The 12,109-nt window shown below is 33.9% G+C and overlaps 1 protein-coding gene and 1 pseudogene across 1 annotated transcript; one reads left to right on the top strand and one right to left on the bottom strand.

Annotated features, from left to right (window-relative positions):
* On the top strand, positions 1-2,161 carry LOC120138742 (annotated as a pseudogene).
* A 5,166-nt stretch (positions 2,162-7,327) lies between these two features.
* LOC120138743 (GDSL esterase/lipase At1g71250-like) lies at positions 7,328-10,005 on the bottom strand. The gene is made up of 5 exons (XM_039154157.1): positions 9,774-10,005; positions 9,403-9,530; positions 8,921-9,163; positions 8,419-8,668; positions 7,328-7,551 (listed from the first exon to the last, which is right to left on the bottom strand). The coding sequence occupies exons 1-5, from the start codon at positions 10,003-10,005 to the stop codon at positions 7,328-7,330; spliced, it is 1,077 nt and encodes a 358-aa protein (XP_039010088.1).
* Between the last annotated feature and the right edge of the window lie 2,104 nt (positions 10,006-12,109).

Below are 12,109 nucleotides of genomic sequence, written 5' to 3'. Positions count from 1 at the left end.
CCTAAGCAAAGCAAAATGGCTCTGCAACTCACTCCATGGCTTCCAAACTAAGAAACTCCCTTCTTTTGCTCTTCCACCCATGGCCACCCTTAGATCTCCCAAGGTTTCTATGGTCTCCACTCTTCCCTCTCGCTCCAAGTAAGTCTCCTTCTTCCCTTTCTTTTTGCTTGTTAAAATCATGGATCTCTCCCTTTTCCTTTAGTTTTTGTCTTTTGGATCTTTTTATTTTCTTCATTTCTAAGTTAACATATACTTATAATACGGGTTTTGATATGAAGTTGAAATAGCTAGATTATTAACCTTTATTATTCCATCTCAAAGTGACAAGGAGAAGCTATGTTTAGCACAGTTTATGTGACCATTTTGTTGTCATGAAAATATAAAACTTCAAACTTATGTTGTGTTTTTATTATTTTGTTTTTTCGCCGTTTTCCGGCGAAGTTACCGATGAACTTTTCCGCCGATGGGGTTTTTCATAGTCAAAAGGCGTTGATCGAGCAACCAGATGCTGCACCGGCAGCCATAAAGGATTGAGTGGTGACCAGTTACCAGATCAGTAATTCCCGCAACCTATATCCCAAAGCCGCTATAAAGAAGCTCCGGCGACATGTTCTGGCCGGTGGTAGGTGGTAAATACTAGAAATAGAAATGGAAATAGAAAAAACAGACACAAATAGAAAAGAAAGAGAAAAGTAGAAAAGACAATAAAATATTAGATGAAAGTTGAAGACCGACATTAATAGTGTTTTTTAATTACAAATAAAATTAAATATTGTCACATAATCTAAATTATTTTAAAAATAATAAAAATGTACATCATAAAAAATTTCTAATTATTGATGTATCAAATTATATTGTTTTATTTTATAATTTGAATTTCTTAATTAATGTATAAGTTAAGTTATTGTGGTTTTACTTGATGCAGAGAGGGTGAAAGTCTGAAGCAGCCGTTCATGGCACCGAAGCTGGTGCACCAGGCCTCCCACACAATGCCACCCCAGAAGATCGAGATCTTTAAATCTTTAGATGATTGGGCTAGGGACAACATCCTCATTCATCTTAAACAAGTTGATAAATGTTGGCAGCCTAAAGATTTCCTTCCCGATCCCTCATCCGACGGATTCGAGGACCAGGTCCGAGAACTCAGAGAGCGGGCAAATGAGATTCCGGATGAGTACTTCGTCGTGTTGGTCGGTGACATGATCACGGAGGAAGCGCTTCCGACGTACCAAACAATGCTTAATACCTTAGATGGAACTCGTGATGAAACCGGTGCTAGTCCTACTTCTTGGGCTACTTGGACGAGGGCGTGGACCGCAGAAGAAAACCGGCACACCGATCTACTTAACAAGTATCTCTACTTGTGTGGGAGAGTGGACATGAGGCAAGTTGAGAAGACGATTCAGTATTTGATCGGATCCGGAATGGTAAGATGCTTTGGCCACATGATTTACCTTGTTACCTCAATTGCAAAATGAATGCGTCGACTAAGGTCGTTTCTGCTTACTTAATGATATCCTATTTTTTGTAGGATCCGGGTACGGAGAATAGTCCTTACCTGGGATTCATCTACACAACTTTCCAAGAAAGGGCAACTTTTATCTCCCATGGGAATACAGCTAGGCTAGCCAAGGTGCATGGTGACATGAATTTGGCCCAGTTATGTGGTTCGATTGCTGCAGACGAAAAGCGTCACGAGACAGCATACACTAAAATCCTCGAGAAGCTCTTCGAGATCGATCCTGATGGATCCGTCCAGTCCTTCGCCGACATGATGAGGAAGAAAATCTCAATGCCAGCCCACTTGATGTACGACGGCCAAGACGAAAACCTTTTCGACCACTACTCGTCCGTTGCACAACGAATCGGGGTTTACACGGTTAAGGACTATGCTGATATAGTCGAGTATCTGGTGGAGAGATGGAAAGTGGAGGAACTCAACGGACTTTCACCGGAAGGCCGTGAAGCTCAAGACTTCGTCTGCCGACTTGCACCGAGAATTAGAAGGCTGGAGGAGAGAGCTCAATTGAAGGCTACTGAGGAAACACCCAGTGTTCCATTCAGCTGGGTTTCTGGAAGACAAGTTAAGCTCTAAATTCCGTATCCTCCAAGTAACTTGTCATGCAAGAAGAGAAGGGGCTAGGTCAAAATATGCTGAAAACTTTGTGTTTAGTTGTAATTTAAATAAGTGGAGGAAGTGTTAGTTTGAGGAAGTGTTTCATCAAACCTCCACCGCTATTACTAATATAAATAAGAACGGACATAAAGTTAGGCATATTAACTTTTTTATTTAATTTTTATAAATTTTAAATCTAATCATAATTATATCTAGAAGGGAGGAGAATGATGAATAATCATATCCGGAAGGGAGGAGAATGATGAACTCTAAAGGAAGGGGAATGTTTTTATCGGGTTTAGAATCTATGATCTAAAGAAATATGAGAAAACAAAAATAAATAATTTGATCAGTCGATTAAATATGCTTTTTTAATATCATGTTAAAATTAAATTACCTATAAACTATATTATTTATAAATCATAATATTTTAATTTTAGAACATAAATTATAAATAATTTCAAATCTAGTTTGATATCTATATTATTTTTATTGGAGTATACTAAAAGCTCAAATTGGAATTTATCGAGTAGTGATAGTGGTAAAATGTAATACTTATATTCTTAGAAATTTTAGGTTTGAGTAGCTGTGTTTGCAGTATGTATATTATTAATTGATTAAGAAAATTCTGAATAAATGATACCTTATAATCATTTTAAATTATTAAAATGAAAAAGTTCAAATTCACATAATGATTAAGTTGTAACCTTTATATTCAAAGCTCTATAATTCGAATCCCCCTTTAAATATAACCCTATAACAATGTAGTTCATCCAATATATTATGACAATGACAATTTTTTTTAATATTTGTTTAAATATTTATTTCAATCCTCAATATTTTATTTTAAGAAAAAAAATCTTAATGTTTGACTAAATAATTACTTTGGTTATTATTTTTTAGAACATTTTGATTTTTAAAATTTTATTTTAGGGAAAAATCTCTATTTTAAAACAAAAATATTCTTATTTTAAATTATTTATTAACTAAATTTTTTTATTCATAAAGGGATTTTTTATTTAAAAATATCAGTGTCAAAATATTTTAAAAATATGAATTAAAATAAATATTAAAACATTATTCCAACAGCCTTTCCCTCAACCGCATATCCTTGAAATTAACGCCTAACCCTTTCTCACCAAAGACAAAGTCCTCTATGAAGCTGCAAATAGTGTGGACCCTCTTTTATATTATTCTTTTTCTTCGTCAAATTGAAGCCAATAGTGTGGACCCTCTTTTAGAACGATTTCCAGGCTAAGTACTGAGGCAGAATTAGTAAAATATTGATACCGGGCTGATTATTTAACCCAATAAGGTAATTTTAATTTTAATTTGGGATATACGATAAAAGTTATAGTGTATCTAAAACTCGTCACGTCGGCATATTAAACATTACTCTACCATTTTGATTTTTACATTCGGATGAAAACGATAGAATATTCAATGTATTTGACGTCATCATTGATTCAAATTGCACACCTAAATCGTCATGAGATTGACTGTATTGAAGATCATCCCATGCACCACTAGCTTCCGTTTCTTGTGCTGAAAATTGTTGCGAGGTGGCATTTGACCCAAGGAACTTCTTACACACACCGCTCGACTCTCCATCGATGCTTGATATGAAGCATATCCACTATAACTTGCTTGAGATGAATAATAATCGACGGAAGCTTAAGATGAATATGATTATTTTTTGGCATATTTTGCCTTCATTTCCTCCCATTCGGCTCGATCCCCGACGTTCTCAAGTATGGTTTCCCATTTGTTTCAGAATTTTGGAGATAAGGAGAAACTGTGAAATCAAAATCTTCCAGTTGAATCTCGGAACAATTAGACAAATGTAAATGCCTCTTATGCCATTGTTGTATGTATATAACATGCTTCCTCGGCCAATCTTCCTTATGCTTTCCGCTCGCATCTATTTTATGGAAATCGTCCATGTTATATGCGGATATTTCCATCAGTTGGTGAAACCCAAATTGTCGTAAAACTCGACCGGCATCATAGATTTCAACAATTGCAAAATGGAGCAATGATGTTACGGCACACCATGTCTCTGTTCCTTCAAAGAAAAATGGAGGTAAACACCATTGGATCTCCGACTCACAATACAATAACCGATTAAACTGTCAAAAGTATTATGTTACTATAATTAACGAATTAATATTAAAAATTTCAATGTTAATGCAAAAATTATTAATATTTACCGCATGTCTACCGATTATATCGATCCTCATTCGGATATCTACTTTGGTTGCACCCGATAACTTTGTATCAGTTATTCAGTGTCACCATCTAAACAAAAAAAATTAACAACTACATTATTTTATTGTCATTTTTAAAATATTCAAATAACTATTATAAAATATCAAAACTTTAAATATAGGAATTTACCTTGCAACGAGAGAAAACTCCATATGAGCAGATGTAATAGGCGTAAAAAAAAGGGAGACGATACCACACACATGATTGGAGCAAAACTAAACAACTCGCTACATCCGCTTTTTGTCTTCTAACCACTATGGTCGCCTTGCAAAGTTCACGATACAAAAAAGCCAAAATTGCAGAACCCAAACTATATTGGCGACATACAAGGAAATCCTTTAATACCAGAAGATATTGGGTGTGCACCAAATTGCCCGATTTATTCGGTAGCAAGATCTCTCCAATCAACGTCATAAGATATGCTTGGGCTGCATATTTCACCTCTTGCTCCGTTGATTGTCCATCTACTCTAAATTCTCTTTCCAACCACATCATCCGTATTCGCATCTCATCAATGACATCTGTTGGAGACTCCTTTCCCAATAAATCATAAATAACTTCATCTCGTGCATAATTGTTGCAAAGTCAAAACGTCAAGTTGATACGTAACATCTTCCAATGTTATGGTCACTTCACCAAAAGAAAAATGAAACATATGTTTCGGGCCTCCAATACTCAATCAACGTTGATATCAGTGCCAACATCACCTTAAAACCACGAAGAAACATTGTTGGATATAATCCAGATTGTTGAAGATATATCATAATATGCTGATGTGGCTCTTCATTCGTCCTTCATTGATGACGAAGGCCTCGTTCATCTTGCTACAATTTGAAAATAAATTAATTAATAAAATTATATAAATAATTATTATTAATACTATAATTTTTAAAAGTAAATTAAAACAAATTAAATTTACTGTAGTTAACTCGGTCGACGAAATATGAACATCATCAAGACATAACATTTCTTTTCTTGAGGCAAATTCAACATAAAATCTTCAACAAAAATTTTGCTACTCTCAATAAAATGTTTGATTTCAAGTGAAAAATCAATCCAACTCAAACCCCTATTTATATTACTTTATTCAACGACTATAAACGGTTAGGTTTTTTAAATTGAAAATAGCCGTTGGAACTTTTCGTATCGGCGTGACGAGTTCCATTGAATTGTTTTTTAAAAAAATAACAGTTGACCAATAGTCCAACGATCGAAAATTTCAAAATTTTACCTATTGAAACTCGCCACACCGACGTGACGTGTCTCGTGACCATTAATATATATATATATATTACAATTTTTTTAAATTCCAAAAAAATTAAAAAATTAATTTTTATGATTTAATTTGAAATTTTTTAAATTCAATCGAGTGATAAAATAAATTTTGAATAATTTAATTTTTTAATAAATAATTGATTGATTTTTAAATTTAAATCGAGTCCCTTAACTTTACATGATATATCGTTACGAAACCGTTTAAATTGGAATTTTCATTAGCGTTGCACTCATGTCATATGCAATTAATCATCATATATTTTGCCTGCTCAATGTTGGCAGTATCTTTTATGGTTTCAGACAGTGGCGGATCTAGAAATTAAAAAATAAGGATCCAAAATTTTAATACACTATTCTAAATAAATTTGGGTATGCAAATTTTTTTATTTTTTCCTATTCCTATTAACAAATTAAACTAAATTTAATATTTTTCTCAAAATAATGGGGTATATATCTCACGGCTGTAAGCAGTTTTTAGGTGATTTTTTAATGAAAAAACTACTATAAAAAATATTCATTTAAGTTAAAATCTTTAAGCTCCAATTCATTCCAAAGTATTCTCATTTGAGAGCATTTGAAAATTTATTCCATCTGAGTGAGGTCTTGAGTGCTTAGAAGATCCTAGGCTATTCTAGTTTTCGCGTAGCCAAATTTGTAACACTTGACGGTGGTCCACGGTGGTTCATTGTGGTCAACAGTGATGCAATCATATCCCAATTTTGACATATGATATAGACAATAGCTGGAGGTACTTATAACTGATCATTTTCGTTGCGTTTATGTTTAATATATGTTTACGCTCAAATCATATCCACCCCTAGGAACCCTATGATTCAGTGAAGGAGCCTCGAAATTTCGATTCCTTTAAATATAATCTTGACTGTAGTCAACTACCAAGGATGTCAATTGCACATCAAGTAGAAAATGGCCTGATATCAAAGCAAGTGTTGTTCGGTTGTTTGTTTGGATCCACTACCTCGTACTATTAGTTTGAGACTTTGTTATTACAACTATGTCCGATGCTCACTTGGAGAATTCAGAATTTGTTGATGACTACAAAATGAACTCGTCGATTGTTGATGATTCATTCTTTTTAGTTTAGGTGAAGAGTCGCAACCAATAAATAAACAACAACCATTGGCTAGAGTATAGGTGAAGAGGATAGTTGATCATGGAGGATAAAAAGACGACATAGAGGAAGTGAGGGTTCTATCTCCTTTTCTAGTTTTGATTGGGGTATTATAGTGTCCTTATTACGTATAGTCATCATGGCTATTATTTATCTTGTAGTCAAATTTTAGATTTCGTTCTAAAGCATCACGTGCGACTGTTAAAAGTCTCGTCTAAGCATTGTAGTTTACCAAAAGCATGTGTTTAGAGGATGTAGACTAGCTAGTCGAACACTCTGGTGGATGTAGAGGTCTGTCTGAAGACCTTGATTGGTAGAGAGTTAACAATTTCAACGGGTTAGATCAAACGGAGGTTTGGAGCTTGGATTAGACCGAGTATTGTTGATGGTAAACAAGTGAGAGTGATTGCAGCACCAAGAAAAACAATCAAATGAAGTTTTCAACATTAATTTTCTAATTATCAAAGAGTTTTCAGTTGTCGTCCCCAATCTTTTTTGTATCATCATCCATTATTAAGAATAAAAAAGAAAGAGGGAAATCAGTTGAGAAGAGTCATTTGTTGGATGTTAAATGGATAAGCATGCAAAGGAGGGCCGTAGATAGCACGACGAGCCAGAATCGCATTAACAGCTTCCGTGGGATGGAAGGCATCCCAAAACACGTACTGGTTTCTGTTGGTGCATGGATTCTCAAATGGCAGACATGTTATTTGCCCTTGGTTCCTCCCTATTCCACAGCATCCTCTGTCAACTACATTGAACCCTGCCATTTTCTTCTTCATTATTATATGCAATACTAATAATATAAAGTCATGTGTCCTCAAAGTATGATTCTCATTTTAAATGTTTCAATACCATCCTTAAATTATGACTATCATTCTAAATTAATTCTTAAATTTTTGAACATTTCAATTTCATCTCCAAACTATGACCTTCATTCTAAATTGATCCCCAATCTTTTTGAATATTCCAATTTCATCCCAAACTATAATTATATACTAATCGCATCCCTTGTAAATAAAACTGTTAGGCCAAGTTATACTATTATATGTCTGAAAAAACCAAAATTTAGGTTAATTTGTGGTTGAAACTAATTACATATTTGGATGAACTTGGGGATGAAATTTGAATATTTAAAAGGTTTGGGATTAATTTAGAAAGAGGGTCATAATTTAGGGATGAAATTAGACTGTTCAAAATTTTGAAGATTAATTTAGAATGAGAGTCATAGTTTGAGGATGAAATTGGAATACTCAAAAGTTTAAGAACCAATTTGAAATCAATATTGTGTCGAAATGATCTATACTTTCAATTTTGACAATATGATCACATAACTATTTAAGTGATTTCAATGTAGTCACATGTTGAAAAACAAATAGTGTAGCTGATGATGTGGCTTCTATTGACTAGCAACAAGTTAGAGTTCCACATCAGCTACGTTGTTTGTTTTGTAACGGCATATGGTTACGTTGAAACCACTTAAATAAAATAATTATGTGGTCATATTGTCAAAATTAAAAGTATGGTGGTCATATCAACATCAATCTCATAGTTAAATGGTCACTTGAGTAATTTACCCTTATATAAAAGGAAAATAGAAATACAATAGATAGATTTTGTGCTTTGTTACCGTGAGTTGCAGGATTATTTAGTATGTCACCCACAGCACCGTAAGTATTGCCATATGCAACCACTGCACCTTGACGCTTATTTAGTTCATCTACCAAAGATTTTAACCCTTCGTTGAATGTACCCAGTACATTGTTCACCGAATCCACGCATCTCCCCGTCGTGGCCTGCCCCGCCCTTTGGTTAGGGATGCAGCCGAGCGGTCCGATTCCGGCTATGAACATCCTCCTCAATCCTAGATTGTACAGTGTCTACGCCAATAACCCAAAAGATAAGTAAAAATCTACCACTTACGACATAAAATAATTAGTGGTCAGTACAGAGAGACTGTCACATAATTTTATATTATAAGGAGTGAATTTATAATATTTGAAAGAAGAAACAAAATAGATTTTTGATAGAAAATATTTAAAATTATTAAAGGTAATTGCTCTCACACGTTCCCTCTCGATATATCCCTTAGTGGGTGTACATATTTTAGTCTAAGAATAGTTAGTTTTTACCAGAAGTTGGGAGGCATAGCGGTTGAGAAGCAGGTTGCCAAACTGTACAGGATTGTAATTGAAGCTAGAGGAGTAGATGGAAGGCATTAGGTAATTGTTGATGTAATCGTTACTACCAAACACCAAAACGGCAACGGATTTGGCAAGGAAACTCGTCAAATTATCACCCCCCATCATTGCTCGTAGTTGATCCAATGTTGTTTCAAAATTCACTACTTGTTGGTTTAGGCTATACCTTTCCCCCTGCATCCATCACATACAAAGGAATCAATGATAATATAGGGCCTAATCCATGAGCGAATGCATGGTTTTATATTAAGTACGAACTTATGAAATTTTAGACGAAGAGAACGAATTATTAATAAAAAAATATAAAACATAATTAAAAAATATGCTAATTTAAAAATTTTAAGACAAGCGACTGTCTTAACCACCCCTTCAATCTTTCCTGAGTAAATTGATTTTGCAAGCAAAATACATACATAATGTTGGCCACTCTCATCAAGGATACCAGCAGCTGCAGAAGCATAATTTACTCCTTCAAGTAATTTAGCTCCTCTTGTGCTGGGATCAGCAAAGGCAGAAGGATAAGGGAGACCCATCATCTCTCCTACATATACACAATCATTTTATCATATAGAATTCAATGCATATATTCAGTGACATAGCAGGATTTATGTTAGGAACGGATTTATAAGATTCTAAGGGATAACAAATTATTAATAAAAAATACAAAATAATATATATATATATATGATAAATTGAAATTTTTAAGGGAACAACGGTCCCCAGTCACCCTCGATCCATCATTGGTTATATAGGAACCAAAAGAGAGTGAATATGAATAGTATACCAATGATGTCAACAAAGGTTTTTCCATTGCTAAATCTTCCGGTAGGCTGCATGTTGAAATCAATACCGTAAGGGAAATAGTTAGATTTGGCAACGGAGTTGAGGAAATTGTTGTTGCCAACATCAACTAATGAGTCTCCGAACACAAAGAGCGCTCGTTGGCACACAACTACTCGAATCAAAATAGTAAAGAAAATGAAGAAGGTTAAGTTTGGTTGGTAAAGAATACCCATAACTTCAAAATATGGATGTAGAAAGAGGATAATCAAACTCTTATTGTATAGATAGCTTTTGCTTTTTCATGTGAACATAACGTGATGGTGAAGGGTAATTATATATCCGTTATTGAAACGGACGAGTATAGTGTGAATGTGATTGGCTTTTTTACCCCTTGTTTTCGGCTGCTCCTTTGAAGGTCCGTTTCTTAACGTATTCTTTCTTTACAAGTGATGGAAAACGTTGGATTTTGACTTTTATAATATTATATATAATATTTTTTTTATTTGTCCGGAGTGAATACAAGATAGTATTTGTTCGAAAAGCTGTCAATCATTCGACAGTGAACACTCATATACCCATGCAGATGTAGTGTCAAAACTTGAGACCTCAATGGATGATAACAATCCTTTAATTAGTGAGGTCATTTGATTAGTGTTGTTACGTATAATATTATATATAACATTAAATAATAATATTTTATTGTCATTTTTTAAATGGGATTTTGGTAAAAGATAAAAGAAGTTAAATGGATTTAGTCTCTAATAAAGTTAGGGGCTTATAAGTATAGACACTTCAATGTATAATTTCTAAGTTTTGGTGTGCCAAATTAGAAACAAAGAAAATGTCCAGTTACTAATTAAGATTATAATCACTTTGTGGATATTAGATTTATTTCAAGAAAATATTTGTAAATGCGAAGATTCATATGAAATTTGAGAGGATTTAAACAAACTATTTGTAAATGCGAAGATTCAATGTATAGACACTTCAATGTATAATTTCAAGCTTTTGTCATTACGTCTACCGATTATACATTCCCCTGATCTGATGTACTCAGTTTGGATGACATCTTTTTACACTTTCAGCATAATCTAATTTTATGTGTTTAGTTCTCTCATAAAAAACTCGATTTGAAGAGCAACTTTACTATCACACATCAATCGAGCAGGTTATGTTTCTTTTACCCCAAACTCCTTCAACAAACCATTTTACAGACTATTTCAGTAGCGGTAACAATCATGCTTCTATGTTCAGCTTCTGCTGATGATCTTGCAACAGTGCTTTACTTTTTTGACTTCCAAGAAACCAAAGAATGTCCAAGTTTAACACAAAACCATGTTACTGATCTTCTAGTCATAGGGCATGATGTCCAATCTAAATAATAAGTTGACTTTTACTTGAAGCACCCTATCCTATATTTTTCTTAATGTACCTGATCACCACCTCAGAACTGATTCAAGATGTGATTGTTTCGACTGCTGCATATATTTACTCAGAAAATGTACTACAATTGTGCTATGCGGCCTTCTTGTGTGGGAAAATAAACCAACCTTCCAACCAATCTTTGAAATATTATTCTGTATTGCGGCAAATCATCTTGATTGTATGACTCTATAATCGTGTCAAACTTAACTATGGTGAGTTTCTTGTTTTGTTCTAGAGGAGTCAAAGTAGTTTTGGCTCTCCTTGTCCATGTATCGTCAACTAACTCCAAAGCATATTTGCTCTCCTTATCCGTGTATCGTCAGCTAACTCCAAAGCATATTTCCTCTGATTCAATACATAGAATATGATTTATGTATTATTTTAAAGTATTTAAATTATATTTAAATAACAATAATAAGTATTGTTTACAGTGTTACTCATCAAAGTCCTGTGAATGACTAAAAAAATGTGTAGCCGGTGTAAATATTGGTTGGTTGTTGTAGTTGGCCCCAAATATAGTGGGATTGAGACTCCACGGTTTGTTTGAAAACTTGACTTCACCATCAAACTAATCAAAACCCAAACATATAAGGGGGGGAAACAAAAGTTCTGGAAATATTCTAGTTCAGTGATATGGAGCTGTGATCTCATCTTTAAAATGTTTTCCCACTCTTTTGATTAACTAAATCTTGGTTGAGATGAAGCAGCTTTTCTCCAAGGATAAAATGGGCTGAGGCAGTAGTTTATGTTGCCAAAAAACCAAAAAAAAAAAAGTCGAAAGGAAATAGTTGACATATATGTAGTAAACTAGTTAATTTGAGGCAAATATAATAAAACACGACAAAATTTGAAGTTTGGGACATCAAGAACAAAGCATTAGCAACATAGACATAGAGAGTCTGAAATTCAGCA

The sequence above is a fragment of the Hibiscus syriacus genome, unplaced genomic scaffold, assembly GCF_006381635.1.
Source record: "Hibiscus syriacus cultivar Baekdansim isolate YM2019G1 unplaced genomic scaffold, ASM638163v2 tig00110705_pilon, whole genome shotgun sequence".
In the NCBI taxonomy this organism is placed as follows: domain Eukaryota; kingdom Viridiplantae; phylum Streptophyta; class Magnoliopsida; order Malvales; family Malvaceae; genus Hibiscus; species Hibiscus syriacus.
This window is presented reverse-complemented; position numbering and strand designations above follow the sequence as displayed.